Consider the following 21,805-nt stretch of genomic DNA (forward strand, 5'->3'; position numbering starts at 1 on the left):
GCCGCATAGTTTTCACGCCCTAGTCCCGTCTTTCCAATCTTAGCCCGCGTGGTGATTTTTATAGGGTTGCCAAGAAATGGTCTTTCTACAATCCCATTTGAAATCTAGTGATTCGACTGTTAAATTGTATAGTTAGTCTCATCTACGGAGCAATGCTTGCATTTGACATCACAAGTGACCAAAGAAGGCAATTGTTTGCGCACAATTAACACTTGTTTGTAATCCTAGGCGATGTAACTAGGTGATATCAATTCTACAAATCGCGACGAAAAAAAGGAGTAAATACTCTGGTAAGGAGTAAATACGATTTAGCAAACCGAAAAATGTGGTCGCGAGCCGGATAAAGTGACCTCGCACCCGGCCCGCGGGTCGTAGCTTCGTGAACCCTGGTCGAGACGATAAAGGGGTTGTATGTAGAAAACTATTTTCCCGTTATGTTTGGTGAGAGTGGAGCAAGGTGTTAAGATTGAAAAGGCCAAAAATCTTTTAAAAACGCCAACCTTGATTTTTTTTCTGTACGTTGGAATATATTTACAATCGCTAAATTTCATTTTTGTGAAATCCGATATGACGAAAATATTAAAACTACGCAATACCCTTTATTTACGTGGCAATAACTTCATCGTAAAACTTATGCATGTTTAAATGTGTGACCTGCGAATATTTTTATTAGGTACGTGTTTTACCCGGGCTGAGTACCTTGTCCGACCAGCGAGTTACCGTAAAACATAGATTTTGTATTAGTGACAGCTAGAAATGAATGCAACGCTTTTTTTGGTTGATCGTAACGGCATATTTGTGAAAAATCGTCAAATTATGTGTCATTGTATACCAATGTTTTTACACATAGTGTTTATTAAACCACAGTTATTTATGTAATTCATGACAGGAATAGATTACGTAAAATTTATGTTGTTGCTATGTAAAACCGAATATTTTATTGGTTTAGTTCCCGCAAAGTATCAGATGTTCCGATAATAAAATTCTTGTCGTGGCAAAGGAGAAACTGCCTAAAGTTTCGCAACTGCTGTATTCATATTTTCACAATTGTCTCAACGAACTGATACAAACTGAAAGTGGGTATACTCATGAAACCAATAACGAATATGGGTATATTCATGAAACCAATAACGAATATTACACGCATTTTAAATTTTGGTCATGCGAAAAAAAAATGACATGTGGATACTACTATAAGGCAAAATAGGCATGCCCAAAACCAGGGGTCGGCAACCCCTCCTGGCACGCGTGCCAAAGTTGGCACGCGAGGTGGTTTTTCATGGCACGCCAAACGGTTTGCGTGTTTATATTGAAGAAACAATTTAACCTGTTACACTGCTTGTTTATAGTTATTGTTATTTCATTGTCTTAAAATTGAGCCTTACATGCACAAAACACTCTGCTTTCTCTTTATTATTGATATCTGCTGGCACGAACAACTATTTTTTAGAAAAACGTTTTTAGAAAACAATTTATTGCAGTTGTCATTTTACAAGAAGTCGCTAAAAATTCTAAACTAAGATTAAACGGCGCGTATCATATTTAACGATTTTACAATACGGCTTATTTGCGCTCCACAATCACAAGCAACAACGTTTTGAACAGATACGGTTAATTGCTGGGTTCTTTAGTGTGAGTCAAAATGTGGCAATCCAAATGACTCTTTCGTCGAAACCTTTTGTCGCAAGCAGTGCATCCAAACGGTCTCTCGTTAGTGTGAGTTGACAGGTGTGTTTTTAAATGGCTATGCTGTGCAAATTGTTTCTCACAAACATTACACCGATGTGGTTTCTCTTTAGTGTGGGTCATTATGTGCAGTTGTAAATTCCCCCTTCGGCTAAATCGTTTCTCACAAATGATGCAGTGATGAGTTTTTTCTTCATTGTGTGTCACCATGTGTGATTTTAAATGTCTTCTTTGGCCAAACTTTTTCTCACAAATATTGCATCGATGAGGTTTCTCGTTGGTATGGGTCAGCATGTGGGTTTTTAAAGTGTGTTTTCGTTGAAACTGTTTCTCACAAACATTGCATCGATGGTTTTTTTCTTTAGTATGAGGCAACATGTGTGCTTTCAAATGTCGACCTTTGCATCGATGAGGTTGGTTTTCCGTATGGGTGATGTGCTTTTTTTAAATGTCCCTTCTTGCCAAATCTTTCCTCACAAACAAGAGAATTCACACGTGTGTCTTTTGTAACTTCCTGTCTTTGCGGTGTTGATACAATTGTGGTTCAAGTCTGTTCAATTTTTATGCAAGAATTTGTTGCAAGCTTATAGAAAACAGAACTTAGCCTACTTACTTTCTTTTTCCAAACCTAAAGCTTAAAAACATATTTTTGGTAGATGTTAAATTGTAGTGTCGCTATTGTCACTTGTCAAATGTATGTATTCTTCTGCAAAATAAACATCAATAAGTGACATTTCTCTGTTTCATGTTTTTATCTTAATGTAAAATGGTGGCTGAGAGTTGATTTAACTCTTTGGATTTAGTTGGGCTGTATAGTCACGCGCGTCTGACTTTTGCACTCCTATAATGCACATAGCAACAATCAATTTAACAAAAACGTTGTTAACAGTTACGATTTACCAAATCGTCCAGCAAAATAATAGCATAATGCAAGAATTGAATCTAAACTTTTAGCCACTAGTAAATGCAAAAAATCAAAGATAAATCTTTAAAAATAAACAAAAAGTTGAGATACTTGGCGGCCGTTGGTCATTAAGCAGCTGTGATGCGCCTGCTATATCAAAAAAGTTGTGATCTCTACTAAATTCAAACTTAGTTTGCTCCTCGCACCAACGTAACCTAAACCCAAACCAACAGATTGCCACACATAAATTCCAATAAACGTTATCGAAATCAAAGCGTGTTTAGTTACAAAATCACTCCGGTAAAGTCGTTCAACTCCTTTCTATTCGTGTTCAAACTGTATTGCCTCGAAACATTTAATGGTTTTCTAGCAAATGCATCACGGAACTCAACCATACATTCATCCTAATTACACATTAAGAACAAGAAGTGTTGCTTTCAAAATATACAGGCTAACGTGGTGCATTACTATTACTGCTTGGTACCTTTAAAACTCTTTTATATATATCTTGGTGCACCTTTGAATAACCTGGTCACTGTTCATCATGCCCATCAAAGTCTTCGTGTTCACTGCTCTCAGATGGTAGAGCTCAAACCCGAAAGACTTGTGTCGTGGGTTTAAATCAGACTGGAATTTTCTACCTACGCCTTATCATATGGAAATGATTGATGACTGTTGATTCGGTACAACGCCTTTATTAATCCTGGCGTACTATAATTTGGAAATAAGTGTGCCGTGATCATGTTAACTGATTGCTGGCCAATCTAACGATTTCCTACTAGCATACAAGGCAAGCAACGGTGTTGTGATTCGGCTTTCAACGTGCTTTAACGTCTTGTCATATGGGAATGCTTATTGACCAGGTGATTCGGTATAGCGCCTTCAATGGGCCTGGCGTACTATGATTATCTGTTTACGTTTACTTTGAATACCAATTTACTTTCACTTGTTTGAGGTTGGCACTTAGCACAAGCAATCAAGCCACTTGTCGCACTAGTGCTTTGTATTAAACTTGCCGAACCTTACGGCCTTACAGATGGTGTTGACTGTCTGTTTGTCAAACAATCTGATATGTTTAATCTAAAATAAAACACATCTAAAGTGTGCAAAAACAAGAACACTAATCAGGAACGAAACGATTCAGAAAGACTAGCAACATGTCCTTTCGTCTGTAAGTCAGCTACCGGTCCTCTTTGTTCAAAAGTTACCAATTATTATTGAAAACCAATGGTCACTTCATTAATTCTAGAATACCTTATGTCAACTTTCGCCGTATTAGGACTTTGTTCCTATAGATGCAACCACTTTTTGTGTCACCTCCCGTTGCTAGAATGGTGTTAACTACCTTGTCACTTTCGTGTAAGATTTACAAAGCTCTAATACTAGCTGTGCGAAGCCCGTCAAAGGGCCAGGCCACGCCGCCGCAAGGCAAACACAAATGCACTGAGCCGTAACCGAAAGAAAAAAAGCATTCGAGTCTGGTACGCCAGTGAATCTCAAGTGTTTTCGTGTGCGTGGATTTTTGAATTATGCTGGGTACATATTTACCGCTGGCGGTTTTATGTTTTTTTTTAATGATTTGGTTTTTATCCTACTGGATACTGATTACAGGGAGCAGTTTTAGCTGCCAGTTGCATGTACTTACTCATTTTGAAAAAATACGTTTTTCGATTAAATACATGCATTAAGAAACTTTTTTTACATGACCTATTTGGCCATAAATACAGCAGAAGTAGACAAGGGATTTATGGCGCATCTGAAACCACACGTCAAATATTTTGCCACAGTATGTAAAAGGTTGGCCACCCCTTTGTTAGAACTGAAAGCGATATCACAACAGAACGATATCGTTACCTTATCTAAAATCAAAGCAATTAGTTCAAGCGTTTCATAAATCGTTTATAAAATATTTGTTGCTCGAAATAAGTGACAAAAAACGGAACAGGTCTGACGAAATAAAGGGTCTACTAAATACGTTTTCGCTGGCACTAAACTTGACTGCTAGAGAACCAGACTTATAAACAATGGTGTAATCCTTTTTTTTCTTTTTAACAAGGCTGTAGGCAACGGGTCACTGCACTCGTATATCTTGCAGGCAGAACATATGAAAATAATCTGTTTTGTTCGAACATAGTAATATACAGGCATCCTAAACACTCATTTGAAAAGTTTCAGGATGCACTATCATCAGTATTGCATAAACTGAGTGATACCAACCAGACTGTTTATATATGTGGTGATTTCAACATAGATCTCATGCAACACAAGGAAATTAAAAGTATTCAAAACTTTTTAGATTCTATTCAAATTTATGGTCTATCACCCTTAATATGTCAACCAACTCGTTTAACTAACCACAGCCAAACTCTTATTGACCATTTTTACACAAACAATGTAAATATTTCCTGCAAATCAGGAATACTATCTGCAGACATTTCTGACCATCTGCCAACTTTTGTGTTATTGCATTCAACTTGCTATGATAAAACAGAAAAAATGCTAAGTAGAAATGAGACCATGTTTCATCGCGAAAAATTTATTTCTGACATAAAAGGTGCTGTTAGCAACATACCTCTATCTACTGAATCTATATTGCACAAATTCACTTTACTCAACCATTATTTTCACAAGATACTCCAGCAACATGCACCACTTACCACAATGACTAGAAGAAGAAGGAAATTGGCCAAAAAACCTTGGATAAGCAAGGGTATTTATAAGTCAATCAAAACGAAAAACAAAATGTATCATGCTTTATGTAGGTCGGGGTTTGCAAGTACAAGTAAACATAACCAATATAAACAGTATCGGAACAAGCTAAACCACATTCTGAGAGAAGCTAAACATAAATACATTGAAAAGCAATTAACCGATCATAGAAATGATATAGGGGGAATGTGGAAAATAGTCAATAGATTGTTGTCACGAAAACAAACTCCACACAATGCCCCAGCAGAACTTAAACTAGATGGTGTAGCACATTGCACCACAGACCCAGTTACAATTGCCAGCAACTTTAATCAGTTCTTTGCTAACATCGGAGCAAATATGGCTTCGTCTATTCCACAACCAGTAATGCCACCACCGACCAGTGCCTACACCGCACAGCCATCATCCTTCTTCTTCTTTGACACTACCCCAGATGAGGTGGAAATGTATATATCCACACTTGACAGTCAAAAATCTGTGCCAAGTTATGAAATTCCTATTAAATACATTAAAATGGTTAAAAGCATTATTTCACCTATGCTCTCAGAGATTTTTAACTGGTGTATACAAAATGGGGAATACCCCGATGAACTTAAAGTTGCGGAAGTGATACCAATTTATAAATCAGGTTCACAAGTTGAATGCACTAACTACAGGCCAGTTTCACTGCTATCCCCGTTTGCTAAGATATTTGAAAAAATTATGTATCAACGTTTGTATGACTACGTTGAAAAAAATGGAATGTTTACAACTCACCAGTATGGTTTTCGATGCAATCGGTCCACCTCCCTGGCAATTTACGACATCCACGAAAGAGTGTTAGCCGCCCTTGACCAGAAGAAATATACATGCGCTATTTTCCTGGACTTATCAAAAGCGTTTGACACCGTCGATCACAAGGTTTTGTTGTGGAAGTTGGAGCACCTGTATGGAATACGGGGAGGCCCCTTACAATTACTATGTAGCTACTTACGTAACCGCAGGCAATGCACACGCATATCACATGTAACATCACAATTTCAATACGTTACGTGCGGTTGTCCTCAAGGTTCCTCCTTGGCTCCTCTTCTGTTTTCCCTTTATATTAATGACCTCCCCACTGCATCCCAATTCACAACCAAATTATTTGCGGATGACACGTGCCTTTGCATGTCATCAGAGTCTTTAACTGATCTGCAGGAAAACGTAAACAAGGAACTCACACACGTGGACAATTGGATGCGACACAACAAATTATCACTAAACACCAGTAAAACAACGTACCTACTGTTTCGTCCTAGCAAGCGTTCTTTTTCCGACAAGTTTTCCATATTCATGGGATCGCAACAAGTACAGCGATCGACGAAAACAAAATACCTGGGAGTATACATCGACGATCAGTTAAATTGGAAACACCATATAACGTATGTCGAAAGAAAATTGGCTCAAGCTTGCGGTATAGTGTATAAGCTTCGCGATTACCTTGGAGAAAAGTTTCTCCGAATTATTTATTACTCATTTGCATACTCCCATCTGCAATATGCCGTCGCCGCTTGGGGCAGTGGCTGCACCGCATCACTGCATAACCTCAACATTAAACACAATAAAATCTTGCGAGCTATTACTCGGAGTACCTACCGATGTCGCGCCACCCCCATATACTACCATATGCGCCTTCTGAAAATTAGAGACATCTATAAACTAGAATTAGCCAAACTGGTTCACGCGTTTCATTCTGGTGCACTACCTTCCACATACAACACCCTGTTTACACCTATTTCGTCAGTCCATGCTCACAACACCAGAAGGGCCGACAGTCAGAATTATTTTTATCCCCGCGCAAACACCGCCGTTGGCTCAAGGTCAATTTGCTATCGAGGTCCAAAAGTATGGGAAGAAATACCACACGTCACAAAGTCGCTCGCACGCTCCTCCTTTAGGAAAAAATACCGTTCGCATCTACTGATGCAATACCATCAATCTCGAACTAATACATCTCGAAGTCCAGGCCCCCAGCCCCCCCTAAACAATTAATTTATAGCCTTGTTTCCTTTTCCTTCTCCACATACTCTGATTTTTTGTTTTTATTTCCTTTCCCACAGTTTTATTCCAGTGTTATTTTTTTGTTATCGCTTTTTAATATTTGTTTATTTTGTGCATAAACAACATTACGTAGTCACACATAAAAGGGCAAAGTACTGCCGTAGGATTTGACTTTTTCAGATCTGCCACCTGGGACGAGAACAGTCATCACCTTCTACTTCCACACCGTTCAACATCGGAGATCCCCGCCATCGATCCTACGAAACCTAGGAAGCAGAGGAGATAAGCGACGGACACTTCAGAACCAACTTCCATCGCAACGAACTGTCCTCGGGACACCCGGGTCTGCCTACGGGATCACAGGAAACGTTCCGAGGAACCGAGCTGGTGTTTCCGTTTAGGCGGGTTTCATTTGGCCAGCAGAACCCGCGGGTTCAACCACCGTCTTATGCAACCGGACGTACCCCGCCAGGTTCGTGCGGTCGGTTGCGATCCTACGGCAGAACAAAACCCACAATACTTCAAGCATCATTCAAATAACGGGACACTTGACTCGATAACCAACGGTTTTTTTCGGTGTCCTTGCTGTTTTTACTAAAATGTTCATCAATGACAATTGATTTAGTGACAATGCAAATAAAATTTTGACTTGACTTGACTTGACTTGTTCGTGAAGAGGCAACTGGAAAACATGTAGAGAGCAGAGGTATGTTTATTTCATATAATGATGCATTAAAGTAACAACAGTCAAACTGGAGGAAACCCACACACGGTGGAAAGGCACACAGGCTTACTTCCCCCAAACTTGGACCAATATGATTTAGGTTGGCAAGAAAATACGACTTGATAAGTAACTCATATGGAAACATAGCTGCGGGCAAAACGCTTGAAATCTTTGTGGTATGAATAGCGATTTAATCTGTGCCTTATGACAACGATTTCTACAGCTGTCAATGTAACACTTCAGGCCTGTAAAAGAGCTTACTGAGTTGGATAAAGATGCACCTAAAGTTGTTTCTTTTGTAGATAAAACCTAAAGAAAGAAATCTACAATGGGGCTGCAGAGTTCGATCTCTGAGGTTGCGAATCCACAATTTCCGGATTCTACAAATCAACTCTGTATATTTGCGATCTTTCCTCAGCATTCTTGCAATAAACCTCACAAACGTCCATTCAAACGTTTCAGAGAAAGGAACGTTAAGCAAGCTATTACTTATGCCGGAAAATCAGATGATGCCTTAAAACTATTTAGGCCTACTGACAAGTACAAATCTCATCGATGTGTGGTATGTGAGAAATTGTTTAGCCGTCGGGAAAATATGAAAAGACACATGTTAACTCACAGCGATGAGAAACCGCTTCCGTGTGGTGTATGTGAGAAACGATTTAGCCGGAAGGGACTTTTGAAAATACACATGTTGACTCACACCAAGGAGAAACGCCACCGATGCCATGTTTGTGACAAATGGTTTAGTCGCAGTGAAAATTTAAAAACGCACATGATAACTCACTCCAAAGCGAAACCGCATCGATGTGATGTTTGCGAGAAAACATTTGGTCTAAGAGGAACGTGGAAAACGCACATGTTGATTCACACCAACGAGAAAAAACATCAATGTGACATTTGTAACAAAAGATTTAGGCGCGGAAGTGATTTGACAAAACATATGTTGACTCACACCAAAGACAAACACCACCAATGCGATGTGTGTGGAAACAGATTTGGTCTTATTGGAAGTTTGAAAAGACACATATTGACGCACACCAATGAGAAACCCCATCGATGTGACGTTTGTGAAAAAACATTTCAACGTGGTGAACATTTAAAAAGACACATGTTGATACACTACATAAAAAGTTAATGGAGAGAGTTACAAGAGTAAACACTCATCGATAGTTTGTTACAAAATGTGCAATGTTAAGTGCATAAAACCCATATTAGCAAATGCAGTAGATGACTCATCATCAACATTCAAGTGCACTTATGTATGCTAAAAAACATGATATTAAAATAGAAAATTAACTTAAATTAGCGAAGTAATTTAAAACTCAAATGAAAATTCAAATAAAATTGATTCGGGAATTAACGAAAATTGATTTGAAAACAAAAAGTGATTTGAGAATAAAAAATGAGTTGAAAACGAAAAGTGATTTTAAAACGAAAAGCGATTTGAGAATAAAAAATGATTTTAAAACGAAAAGTGATTTGAAAATGTTTTTTCGCTGTCTCGACGTGGCCGAGGCGTGCCAGTGCCAAGTGTTTCCGAAAATATTTTTAACATTTTTGATACCAGTCTGATAACTTGGAAAGCGCATTTTTGCACTATAATTACTGATTGATTCACAGTGCGAATAGCTGTACACAAATTTGCCACGTTTTGATATTCACGTGCAAAGTAATTTGCCACGTTTTAATGTGTATGTATGAAGTTTGTTTGAAACGCTGTGATAGTAGTAGGTATTATTGTTGGGTACGCATTACGCGGGAATTTGTTTCGTTTGGGCAGTTTTAATGTAGCCTTATTGTGTGTCTTACCGAAAACAAATCTTTACAAATGGCTGAAGCATGGGGCAAATTTAAAAATGAAATGAAACAGAGGCGGTCAAAACCCCCCTTTCAAAAAGTTGTGCGTAAATTAAATAGGCTAAAATCGTTCCGTTTACCACTGAGTGATAACAGGAAGTCGTTATCTCAAAGACGCGAGCCTTCAATCTCTTGTATTCGCTTTATGCGCTAACAATCGGAAAGTTACGTTCCGGCTAGGACGCTGGTAACAGTTTCTTGCTAAGTGGTAACTGCACTAAGTGCAACATATCAAACTGTTTTTGCATTTGAACAATGTAAAAGTGTTAAAAACGTGTAATGTTGTGTTGCTTTGATCCGTCAAACACGTAATAGTTTGTCAAAAACATTAGATCGATGTAAATCGAGTTATGTTATTAGGGTAATTTGTTACTTGCCAGGCACAATTTATGCCTTCTGCAGTTACCACCTTTAGTGCATTCGTGACTTGGCGCAACTTAACAGTAGGATTACCGCTTCAGCAAGAGATTTAGATCTTTAGAAATTGGACCCTGTTTTTTAAGCAACGATTTTGATTACCTGACAGTCACGCTTATTTTGCAGCTGCAGTTTGGCTGAGTAAGCTAGATAGCAGCGGCGAACAGAAAACTACCAAGCGTTCGCTAAAATTACCTGTTCTTTCTGTCAATTAGATGGGTAGAGAAACCGCCAATTTCGGAAAAAGTTATTTGCCGCATAACGCGTCGTTTTGAACGACGTATGACGTCATTAGGGATTTCCCCCAAAAAAATTGTTGGACCCCCCCTTTTCAAAATTTCTGGATACGCCCCTGGACGAGATCATCATTAAAAATATTAAAGAGGCGTGTAACAGTCACTTCTCATTTGAAGACCCAGGTTTGACTTGTGACATTCTGGCTGGAGAACAAGGTCCATCTCGTGTGTTACTAAATCAGCTTCCTAATTTTAGAGTGCTACATATAAGAGCTATTTGCAAAGTCAGTTGTCTTGTAGTGAAGTATTAACATTGTCTTCCAGTAAAAGCATCCAATTGCCAAGCATCAAGAGAAGAAAAATAAATAGTGCTATTAAACCTGAATCCAGTGTGGAAAGTGAACAAAGTGTGCTGAAAGAAGATGCCATTCCAAAAACTCTCTTGGTTTTAGATATGTTGAAACTGGGATGTGCAATGAGTTGAGTTGAGTTGAGTTTATTTCGCTTGGTGAAAAAAAAACATAGCGACACAATTGCACTAAAGACAATCACCAAGCCGGAAATAGCTGCGCAACGTTAAGACGTTATGGGGCGCAAAAAAGTGGAGGGCACAATTGGTGGATCATGATTAAACGCGCTGCAGCTACACCGTATTATAAAGCGTTATGTGGCAGGAGCTCACCAGAAAGTGAGTTAGGCGCACTGTGAGTATAACACGACTGGGGGGGAACGTTGGTGGGACCAGTCGAGGGGGCCCTAGAATCTAACCACCCGTGTTAGGAAGGAGGGTGGGGTTCGACAGGAAAAGAAACCACCGAAAGAAACCCTGCCGGATAGTTTCAAGCGCCGGAAGGAAGAGCACACACACACACACACACACACACATAGGGAATAACACTTTACAGTAATAGTATACTTTAAACTAACTGCAGTTTGTTACTTTAACAGAGTTGGTAATTAAAACATTTACAGTAAATGAGGATTAAAAATAATTTAAACCATTTGAAATGGTAATAAAAGCATTATTCATGAGACACATCAAGAACAAAAAGAAATAAACAAAAAAGAACAGAAAATAAGCACAAAAAAGCAAAAAGAAAAAATGCCGAAAGAAATGCATTTGAATCGGTTGTTGTCAGCCCAGCTTACTCGGGACGCATGGCAAAAGGACGCTTCAAACTTGTAATTACCCTGCAACAATAAAAAACACAACACGGCAGCAATTTACCAGTTCCAGGTTGTAGCCTATGCAATATAAATCAGCACATATACAAGACTAACTTATTACTTTACGGTTTGCTGTGTTTGTCTAAAACTAATGTTGATAAAAGCTTGTGAAATCTTAATGAAAACAAAAACACTGCAAACTTGTGAGTGTGAGTGGTTAATATTGGCATGCAATCCATTTTAGTGCACATACAAGCATGCATGAAGACAGCGCTACCAGAACCGGTGCTAGTGGATTTGTAAACAAACAAAGAAAGAAAAAAAACGTGCACCAAGCAAGGCATCGGCGTTGGCAAAATCATGACGCTGTATTTTTATGAATATGTGAAATATGTGAAAACAGGCTAAAAATACTCTCTAGATTTAGTCGCCTGAAATTGTTAAGATGCGCGAGAGTCTAGGGTAGTGTGATATTTAAAACTCGTGTGAACAAAACGAAGTGACGTTTGCAATAAATTGTCTTGCTGAACTGGTATTTCGAAGATCTGACGGAATGTCATTCCAGGCTTTTGGGCCAATATATCGCATAGATTGCTGATGGACACTACCACTAACAAAAGGTTTCAAATAGTTAGAATTGGAACGTGTCGAAATAGTTGTAACGTTGGTCTTAAAGAAATCAGCAAAAATAGCTGGAAGTATGTTATTGTTGTGCTTGTGCATAAAAGTTAACATTTCAAGCATATAAAGCTGGTTAATTGTGAGCAAGCCATTATTTCTCATCACATTTTCGACATTGTGAGAGCCCCTAACACCAAAAATGATTTTAATGAATTTACTGCAGATACCCTGTAATTTGGAAATTAGTACAGATTGACCATGATGCCAGTTTGTTATGCAATAACGAATGTGAGGCATAATCAGTGAATGGTACAAACTTAACAATGGAATCTACAACCACTAGAATAAAACTTTCAGAATTTCATATTTTTAATTTACTTTGGGGTATCGAAAAAGAAGTTGACATTCAGGTCGAAAAAGATGGTTTCAGTTAAGGTGGCTTTAGGAAAGCATTTAAAGTTCATTCTCCAAGCAAGGTGTTGCCAGGAACCTGGGTTTTAAAAAAGTATCTTCCTTCCACTCTGGAAGCTATAAAAAAAAACTCCTGAAATGCACACTCGTAAAATTGTGCAGTGCCACATGCTTGCAGTCAATTTTGCAGCACAACTTGCTAAAGCTGTGAGTGAATTGCCTACCTGCACTTTCGGATATGTGCCAACATACGCAAAAATCTTTTTGGGTAAAATTTGTGAAAAATATGAAGAATTTGTTACTTTGGAGAAGTACATTTCAGAAAATTTCCAAAAATACACATCAAATGATGGCACTGTGTGTGGCAACAAGTAATCAATTGCTTGTCAAAAAGCATGTTGTTTGGCTCACTACAGTTATAAACACTCAGGTCAGCAGCTTTTATTGACTGATATTCAAGGTGGAATGCTTGTTTACACTGATCCAGAGATTGCATCACTTGAACATCCCTGTTTTGCACAGGGAATTTATCAAAAATAGCAATTTCCATTTTTCTCACCCAACATGAGTGTGATGAATTTTGTAGGCTTTTAAATTTGCCCAAAGTGAACTAACTGTAGTGTGTCATGTCTTTTTTTGTAAAACTTATAGCTATTGTGAAGAACTGTCATGTAATTTCGTACTGCATGCTGACTGTAAATCTACATACCTTAATCCTTTTGTTTTTAAATGTTCAGTATACTGCCTTTTGGAACTATTTAACTTTAATGCAGAAGCAGATCATTATTCTGTAGATTTTATATGATTATCTTATATGCCAACATGTTTACTGTTGGTGGCATTTACAACTAAAACAAAAAGCATTACATCTTGTGGTTTAAAATCATTGTCATTCACTCCCTTTAATTGTGTATCACTCTCATTGTCATCATTTAAAGCAGTATTCTCTTTACTTCAACTTTGCCTGATAAACAAGAAGGCAAAGACACATAGTTTGTTAAGCACATGTTCTCTTGTGGTTCACATCTACCTCACCAATATTGTTAAAAATACAAAACCAATGTATAACTGTAGTAAACGACCTAATATTCGCACTGACGTCATAAGTAAGAGCGGACGTGACTTGTAAGTTTTCCCATTACGTGATTTATATACTTCAAGTGTTTGATTGCGCGAGACCGCAGAGGTACATCCCATATAATTGCTAATTGATGTTTTGAACACAGGATGGAAACGTTCTGTTCTCCAGGCCAATCACAGATCCCACGTGCGTAGTTTAATGACGTTGTTTTGATATGTGTTTATATACCGTGTGTTCCAAGTTCTCGTGGGGCACAGGGCAGAGTTGACTGGGCTTCGCCCCAGCCCTTGACATTCTGGGCGTATGAATCACGCTACGTCAAGCCACGTTTAATTTGCATTACTGTTGGTGTTATAATAAAACAAACTAACCAACGGCTGGACTATTGCTGTTAGCACAATCAGAAAGCGCAAGTCGCAGAACACGTAATACCCATTCCCTACATAATAATTTGTCTGTATGCTATGGTTTGGTCCTGATGTTGTGCCACATGATTGGCTATATTGTGTCTATGTAAATATACTATGGAACAAAAGGTTGCAGATTGAAGTTTTGTAAATAAATTATACAATGTGTGCTTTTATGGTTATTAGCAAGAGTCCAAGTTGCACAGGCTTCATAAGATATTCTGATGTTTCAAACACAAACCTGTATGCATTAGTTTACTTGCGATTATTTGGAAATGTTAAAATCAAATTAAGCAACAAAAAGTTTCACAAGCATGTAGGTTCTTTATGTAAAAGAGAAACAATCTTTTCTTGAAACAAGTATGCATCTGTACAGTCTGCTGCTTGCAACTTTCCAAGGTTAGCCATGAAAGTTTGTAATAAATCTCGTTGCTGCGAAATTAAAAAATCTGTTGGAACTCCTAGCACACCCGAAAGTTCAGCAACTTGTTGCAGTTGTTGTTCATTTACACAGCCTTTCCTACAAATCACAACATATGTAAAATAAGAAACATCAAAAAATGGCATTTTATATTACCACATCTTTCCAGCCCATATTTTTCAGGAAAGTTGTACATGTGATCAGGAACACCATCAGGAAGATATGTGTCTTTTTGGTACCTCGCGCTTGACTGCAACCCTTTCCAAAATTTAGAACATTTGGGATTTTAGGGATTCCTATTGGTTCATTTGCCCCTTGCCCGCTCGACCGTGGCCGACACTTGCGCGAAACTCGAAATCCAGGTACCGGTGTCAGTGAACAGGTTTTTTGTGCGTTTTTTTTTTGCTTTTTTAAGCCTAATCCTATGTTTGGGGTTTAGCTGTTCAGTCGAAACGGTCAGTAGGCTAGAACACCTGCATGTCGCCGATGTTATTGCAGACGGGAAGCTCCACGCTGAGTTTTGTGCCAAGTTGCAGGTGTTGGGTAATTACCGACAGACGGCAATAATTAATACGTCCTGGCCCCTGCTGATTCCTAAGTTGCCCATCCGGGAAAACTTCATTATCTCATTATCCACACTTCAACAAAAAGGTATGTTGCAACAGTTTTTGTTTCATTTGTTTGTAAACTCTGTTAGAAGCATGTTTGCTGTATGTTTTACTTTGATAGGTGTGTTGCAAGATTTTGTTCAGCCAGTCTAAGGTTTGGTAATAATGTGAAGAATGCCTAGACATTTATAGAGTACTTAAAGACATGTTTAAGTGAGTTGAACTTGGTTCCTATGCTATTTTAAATTTGATTTGTTTAGCCAGCAGTTAAAGTATTTGCTGTTTGTTAAAAAATGTAAGCTGTTGCTGTAGAGTATTTTGTAACAATAATATGTGTATGCAGATGAATAATGAGGTAAAGGCAGCGAGTTGTTTCAGAAACACTTATAAACTAGGGTGTAGATTGGGCTCTGCTTGGTTGGTTTGGATTTTTTTACATACACAAGTTCTTGTGGGAGATAATGACAGTTATTTTAGTCAGTTGTGCCATGCCTTGCACTGTAACATGTATGTTGTACCCTGAGTTTTTTTGTTGTTGCTCAGCTAGTTCAAATCATTTTCAAATTCTTACATTAAATATGCCCAAATCAGGTCTTACTGACAAAGAGTGGACAGACCGACTGCAGAAATTTGCCAAGGGGTCCTACAAGTTTGGACGTGGGTCACGGCCTACAGCTGGATCAAAATGGGCAAAGATAATCGCAAAGGTGGAAAAATGCCCAAGACATGACAATGTCACAGGCAGGGATGTCTTTGGCAATTTGGTGAAGTGCAGTTGCGGCTATCATCAGCAGTATATGCTTTTTTATTATTGTGTGTAAACAGTTGTTAAAACCTTCCTAGATATAGATATTCAGACCTGTACCTGCTTGTGTGCAAGTGTCAATTTAACGTTGTTGCCAATAAGCGTAAATGTTTTTAATGTAGTTCATATTTTAAGGCTGCAACTGCTCAAAGTGTTGTCCAAGTAGAGGTGCCAGCAGAACCAGTCACCACCCAGTCACTTGTAAGTGATGTTTCTGTGACAGTTGAGGTGAGACTTACAGTTGCTGACAAACTTGTGATATAGCTTTTAAGGCATTGTAATAGTTTGGTTAATTTTGTCTGTAATATCTACAGTGCAATAATGGTAATTATACATGTGTTTTGTGTGTCAGATACCTGCTGTGCAATTGCCCCAGGTGCCTAAGACAGCCTCCGAACCGCCTGCTGATCAGCACTGCTACTGTAAGCTTTATTCCTGCAGGCTTCGCTCTTATTCCAAATCTGGTCTGCCATTAACACCTGGAAGTGTTTTGTCGTCACAACTTACGGGCAGTACAATCACCAAGGTTTGTACATATTTTTCTTTCAATAAATTAGCTTGCAATGTTGCCAGTTTCATAAAGTTACATTGTTACTAAAATGCTTTTTTTTTACAGACAAGGCAGACAACTTACTATACACAGCGGCTTCCTAAATCTTGGCGTGAGCTGCTTGTTAACAAGTGGAAAGTCAAAGAGGATGCCCAGTGGATAGGCAAGAGTCTGTTTGCAGCCAAGGGCAAACTATGTGCAAACCTACCCTGCTGGAACTTCCCACCTCAATCACACATGCCGTCCGACCTTTCAAGGCCACGCCCAGAGAGATATTTTCTCAGAAGGTTTTTTCTTTGGATGCCTCATGTCATGTGGAAGGTCAACATCAAGTGTTTAGGGTGTGAGAATCCACAGGACTTGAGCTCCAAAGGTCTACAAGACTGTGCGGATTATCTTGGATGTCAAGGATTACTACTACATCGGCTGTGAATACCTTTACTGCAAACACTGTGGAGGTACAACAACTTCCATATGGTGTCCGCTGCATCTTCCCTGCTGTTTTGACTTACAGGTATGTTGTGAATGTAAATATGTACAGTGTTAGGTGCCATTTCCATTACCCTGCGTTTTTTTTTATTATGACTGACATCATGCCGTTTTACAGATACGGTTGTGAGAGCCGTTGTGGCCATGATGCGCGCTGGAACTCTTGGCAACAGCCCAACATCCAGCACCTGTTGACCGAACTACACAGCGAGTCGTGGCTCGAAAAGACAGTCACCTACATGTCTGACTGTCGGCGCTACTCCAAATACCCCATGCAGTTCGGCCGTCAGGTGGAAGGGCCGTGCAAGGAACCCGCGCCATACAGGCATCCGCCGAAAGCGGGTTGGTTTCTGGCGACCAACGTGATGGACGTCTACGAGCGGCTCGACGTAATCAAGTCTAGCTGTACGTCGGTGTTTGGGTCCATTCTGAAAGTGGACTCCACCAAGAAGATTCTTCGCAAACTGTCTGGAAAATTTGCCGGTAGGTTTCTGCTTTGTATTTATAACAGTCTTAATTACAGAAACTGTGTGTGACTGGGTACATAAATACCCATTCATGTTTCGTGTTTTTAGGCACAGCGAACTGGGTGACGAGTGTGGGAAACGAACGGATGAGATTGTACTGTCCATCGTTACAACAACAACATCAGAAAGCAAGGCGACTCTTCAAGAGATGGCTGAAGGGTTGACCAAACGTTTTTCCGATGCGGCTGTCGCTGTCTGCTCTGCACAGACCGCGACCTTTGCGCCCAAGGACGACTATCGAAGTACCAGGACTTGTTCAACCAGTGGGATGGCCTTCTAGTACGCCTCGACATTTGGCACTTCATGCGACGCCTGCACCTCCGAATCGCCACCCCCTGTATGGCCCGTTCATGTCGGAGCTCTCGTCCTGCATTTTTGAGTGGGACAGCAGCGACGTCGGCCTTCTGAAGCAGGCCAAACATGGGGAGATCAGGCGTGTGTCCGGCGTGCAGAACCCGTCGGACGTAGCTGTGATGAAGAGGCCATCTCCAAGTCCGAAATTCAACGCCACTGTCGCAAGAAAACCCGGGGCGCCGTCGAAAGCATTGCCATAATTGACCGGCTCATTTCAATCCTTGACGGACATGCTCGGTGTACCGATCCTCAGGGATGAAATGTCCGCCATCTGGAACGAGCAGAAGAAACATGTCCCCTGCATTCAGGACCCACCTGGTGTGCAACTTTATATACACTGACTGGTATCATAAATAAAGGGGGCATTAACCTTTCGGTGTTTATTCTTGCCTACTCGCGGAATACCTGAAAATGTTTACAGCCGTCTTAACATTTTAGTCCAAAATTACATTTTTTAAGCCGAAAATGTCGAGACTTAAAATACTAATGAACATAGAATACTGGTCTCCATAAACGGGCGATACTAAGTTAGTGAACTTTTATGCAAACCCTACTTCAACCGACCGACAAACTGTATTCCCTTTTATCACCAGACTGCATTATGACGCAACAGCCCATGAGATAGCAATAAAGAATGCAGGTCCTGTTCGTCACAGTGCCAAGTATAACTGAAAAACTTGTTTCAGTGATGTGGGTTTGGACATGAAAGACACGCTCATATTACTTGCCGAAAAATGTCATTGGACAAACTAGCGTTTTGGGGAAAACTGTAAATTAGAATTAGAATTAGAATTACTGCCATTTGCTCTAATTTGCCGAATTAGGCAACTAGAATTATCTAGTTGTCCAAGTCTGACCATGCTAACACTATGAGGTAAAACGTCTGATCGAAACAACGTTATTTTTCTGTACTGAACAGGCAAAATTAGATCCGAACTCGAAAGTTTCGTGGCACATTTGGAGAGCTCTCGCGGCACACAGTTTGAGAATCACTGATTTAAATCCCAGCTGATGCAGACAACGTTATAGTGACACCAAGTCCCAGCCATCGCGTATCTTGGAAAAAAGCTAAGAAATTCCAGAAAAATATTTTTTGTGTGCATTTTTTTTTCTGGCACTACATCGAAAAACCTGTAGTTTTGACAGGGAGTTTTAATCAACTTACACGGCTTCGAACACAAAATTGGTGAGCACCGAGACGCAATTCGTTACATAAAAAAGATGATGCAACATAATTGAATATTAAATGTATTAAACGGATAGTTTCAAAAAAATGCCAAGGTTTAAAACGTTTTTTCCAAGATCGCAAGCTTAGCACTGAAATCCCAAGATCTTGGAAAAAGTCCCCAGGAGTGGCGGCACCTGAAGATGCCATTAGATTAGGCGAAACATATATTTCACAGTATTCATCTACCGATTACCAGGAATAGATTTTTAATTGGGGGATCCTCGATACTGTTCAGTTCAGTAACTCCAAAGTGGTTACCATAGGGTTGCTTTGTTTGTTTGTTTTGCGCTTCAAAAAAGACCATATTTTTTCTGTTTCCAAAGCTAAAATGCAAAAAAATCACTGTTGACATCTTCACGCGTCAATCCCGTCATGTCTTCCAACTCCATTTACATACGTAAAATACGTTCCTCTCGGCTATAAGCTTGACTTTACACACATAACTTATCGTGCAAGGAAAACACACTGATTCACACCTTTAATAGCCGAAATAATACTTTCCGAAAAGCCGAACGTTTCTGCTGCGTTGTAAACTTCCTCCATCTTTCCTGGACAAGCCGTTTAATGTTTAAGGGGCAAAGTTGCTATTACGTCACTCTCCTTTTAAGCACTTTTGACAAGCAAAACGTAACAAACACCGTTTGTCATGTATACGTTTATATGTGAAGCAACTGTTTCATCACGTTTGACAATGGAATTGCTCAAAGTGCCGACAAATGTCTGGTGAATTTCTTAATTCGTTCATACATCACGCGAAATTCCGTCGTAAGTTGCGTGGTTAAAATTTGCCCATACGAATTCGCCAGAGAAAACACCTATTACAGAATTGTTTGCAACATCACAACGAATTGCTTCAATAAAACAATCGGAAAATTATATATGGTATTTCTAACGACAAAGACGACCACAGTTTTTTTGACATTTGACAAGTTAAGTATAATCAAATGGAACGCTGGCTGAACATAAGACACTGGCAACAACTATTAAAACAAAATATTTACGTTCCGTGGCTGAAATCAGTTTATCTATAAAAATGAGGCTTCAGTGCGGTTGACGTATACCTACACACCTACGTCCAAAGACGTTTTGCGTAGAGTGCGGACTGACGTGAATTTATGTCAAAAGTTTTTGATCAAAAATGCGGCTGCCCGTCAATGTACGTGCAAACGAAACAGCCCATGCATCCAAGTGCGTGATCGGCGGGTGTCTGGGGCGACGCTTGGCGGGTATGTAACTTGCTTATGTGAATGGAGTCTTGTTTCATAACAATGTAACAATGGCATTTGTTCTAGCAAAGGCTTGAGGTAGTTATAACGTATAATTGTTAGCAAAAGTTTGAAGTAATTATTGTGCATCAGTTTATATTGAGCGTAAGTTGTAACGTTACTTTCAATGTAATTCGATGATTGATACTGGCGAGGCCTTTCAGCAGACAAAGCAATTGTACGCATTAATTGAAACAATTAACAAAAGCCCGCACAGAACGCATGTTTGCGTGTTCGCTGGCCGCACTGCAAGTGTTAAGTGCAGTTTTATAAAATTATTGTCGAAGTGCTAGTTGAATTTGATAGAATTAAATTACCTGTTTATTAGTTTCAATTCCTGGCATGTTTATTTATGCATTATTACGCAACAACAGTCTTCTATACAGCAGTAACATTGGGTAATTCTAATTTATCCTACTTAGCACGAGACAAATAAATGGATGTAAACAGAAAGTTAATGTTGCAAGCTAAGCGTAAATCTACAAATATAGATGACTGTCCAAGAAAAAAAACTCGCAAATACAAGGACAGTTATTTAGATTTTGGATTCACCTTTGTCTTGCAGGATGATGAGGAAAGGCCTCAGTGTGTTGTATGCAAGAGGGTATTGGCCAATGAGAACATGTTACCTAAAAGCTTGAACGTCATTTAACAACATCACATCCGCAATTTGTCAACAAGCCCAGACAGTTTTTTGAAAATTAAATGAAGTAAAGTTTTCTCGAAAATTAAATGAAGTAAAGAGGCAAGTGTCCGCTATTTCAAAGTTTACGCAGCATCCTATCAAAAAGTCTAGATTTAGGATTAAAGAAAAATGTGTATTGCCTGGTTGACAATAAGGCCAAATGCAGACAAAAAGAATAATAACCAGAGACGCCAATTTCCAGGTGATTGTGGTAGCTGTACAAAGGGATAATTTTCTGTACTACCACAAGCTGTACTACCACAAAAACGTCAATGTAATAAACAATATATTTATGTTTCAAAATAAATTGTGCAAACAAATTAGGATAAAAATTGTTCCACAACCAATAAACGAAGAGGTTCTGGTGCTTAACACCCTACTCAACAATTCTTACAAATTCTTAAACTAGCAATTCACCATACAGAAGAAAAATCAGTTAGAAAACTCACTGAGGCCACGCAGTATTTACAGGTTGTCCACTGCGGTTACAGGCTGGCCACAGCGCATACATATTAAGCAAAAGAGTGTACTGAACAGTTCCATTTGAATTCTTTTTGTCATCAACAAGAGCCCGTGCAACTTCCCAACTTAATGTGTCCCTTGCATATACCCCATCTTTCTTTTTTTT

General features: G+C 39.2%; 2 protein-coding genes, 2 long non-coding RNA genes and 1 pseudogene across 4 annotated transcripts; 4 read left to right on the forward strand and 1 right to left on the reverse strand.

Moving 5' to 3' along the window:
• The first annotated feature begins 8,373 nt into the window (after positions 1-8,373).
• LOC145218985 (uncharacterized) lies at positions 8,374-9,605 on the forward strand. Its single transcript, XM_080086404.1, has one exon. The coding sequence runs from the start codon at positions 8,374-8,376 to the stop codon at positions 9,181-9,183; it is 810 nt and encodes a 269-aa protein (XP_079942530.1). The 3' UTR covers positions 9,184-9,605.
• Positions 9,606-9,802: 197 nt separating this feature from the next.
• LOC145218973 (transient receptor potential cation channel subfamily M member 6-like) lies at positions 9,803-13,542 on the forward strand (annotated as a pseudogene).
• Positions 13,543-14,486: 944 nt separating this feature from the next.
• On the reverse strand, positions 14,487-15,079 carry LOC145219051 (uncharacterized). The gene is made up of 2 exons (XR_013857829.1): positions 14,823-15,079; positions 14,487-14,765 (listed from the first exon to the last, which is right to left on the reverse strand). It is a non-coding gene; the product is annotated as an uncharacterized LOC145219051 (long non-coding RNA).
• An 11-nt stretch (positions 15,080-15,090) lies between these two features.
• On the forward strand, positions 15,091-16,494 carry LOC145219041 (uncharacterized). Its single transcript, XR_013857819.1, has 3 exons — positions 15,091-15,317; positions 15,866-16,280; positions 16,432-16,494. It is a non-coding gene; the product is annotated as an uncharacterized LOC145219041 (long non-coding RNA).
• Positions 16,495-16,959: 465 nt separating this feature from the next.
• Positions 16,960-20,790, forward strand: LOC145219009 (uncharacterized). The gene is made up of 3 exons (XM_080086425.1): positions 16,960-17,143; positions 17,237-17,601; positions 17,694-20,790. The coding sequence occupies exons 1-3, from the start codon at positions 17,031-17,033 to the stop codon at positions 17,807-17,809; spliced, it is 594 nt and encodes a 197-aa protein (XP_079942551.1). The 5' UTR covers positions 16,960-17,030; the 3' UTR covers positions 17,810-20,790.
• The last annotated feature ends 1,015 nt before the right edge of the window (positions 20,791-21,805 follow it).

This window comes from Phallusia mammillata, chromosome 3 (genome assembly GCF_965637545.1).
Source record: "Phallusia mammillata chromosome 3, kaPhaMamm4.hap1.1, whole genome shotgun sequence".
Taxonomy (NCBI): Eukaryota; Metazoa; Chordata; class Ascidiacea; order Phlebobranchia; family Ascidiidae; genus Phallusia; species Phallusia mammillata.

Excerpts from the sequence above, each read along its gene's own strand:
- LOC145218985 (XM_080086404.1), top strand. The coding sequence starts at position 8,374 with ATGGGGCTGCAGAGTTCGATCTCTGAGGTTGCGAATCCACAATTTCCG.
- LOC145219009 (XM_080086425.1), top strand. The coding sequence starts at position 17,031 with ATGTCAAGGATTACTACTACATCGGCTGTGAATACCTTTACTGCAAAC. Across the intron at positions 17,144-17,236 it reads CCTGCTGTTTTGACTTACAG|ATACGGTTGTGAGAGCCGTT; the intron begins GTATGTTGTGAA and ends GCCGTTTTACAG. Across the intron at positions 17,602-17,693 it reads ACTGTCTGGAAAATTTGCCG|GCACAGCGAACTGGGTGACG; the intron begins GTAGGTTTCTGC and ends TCGTGTTTTTAG.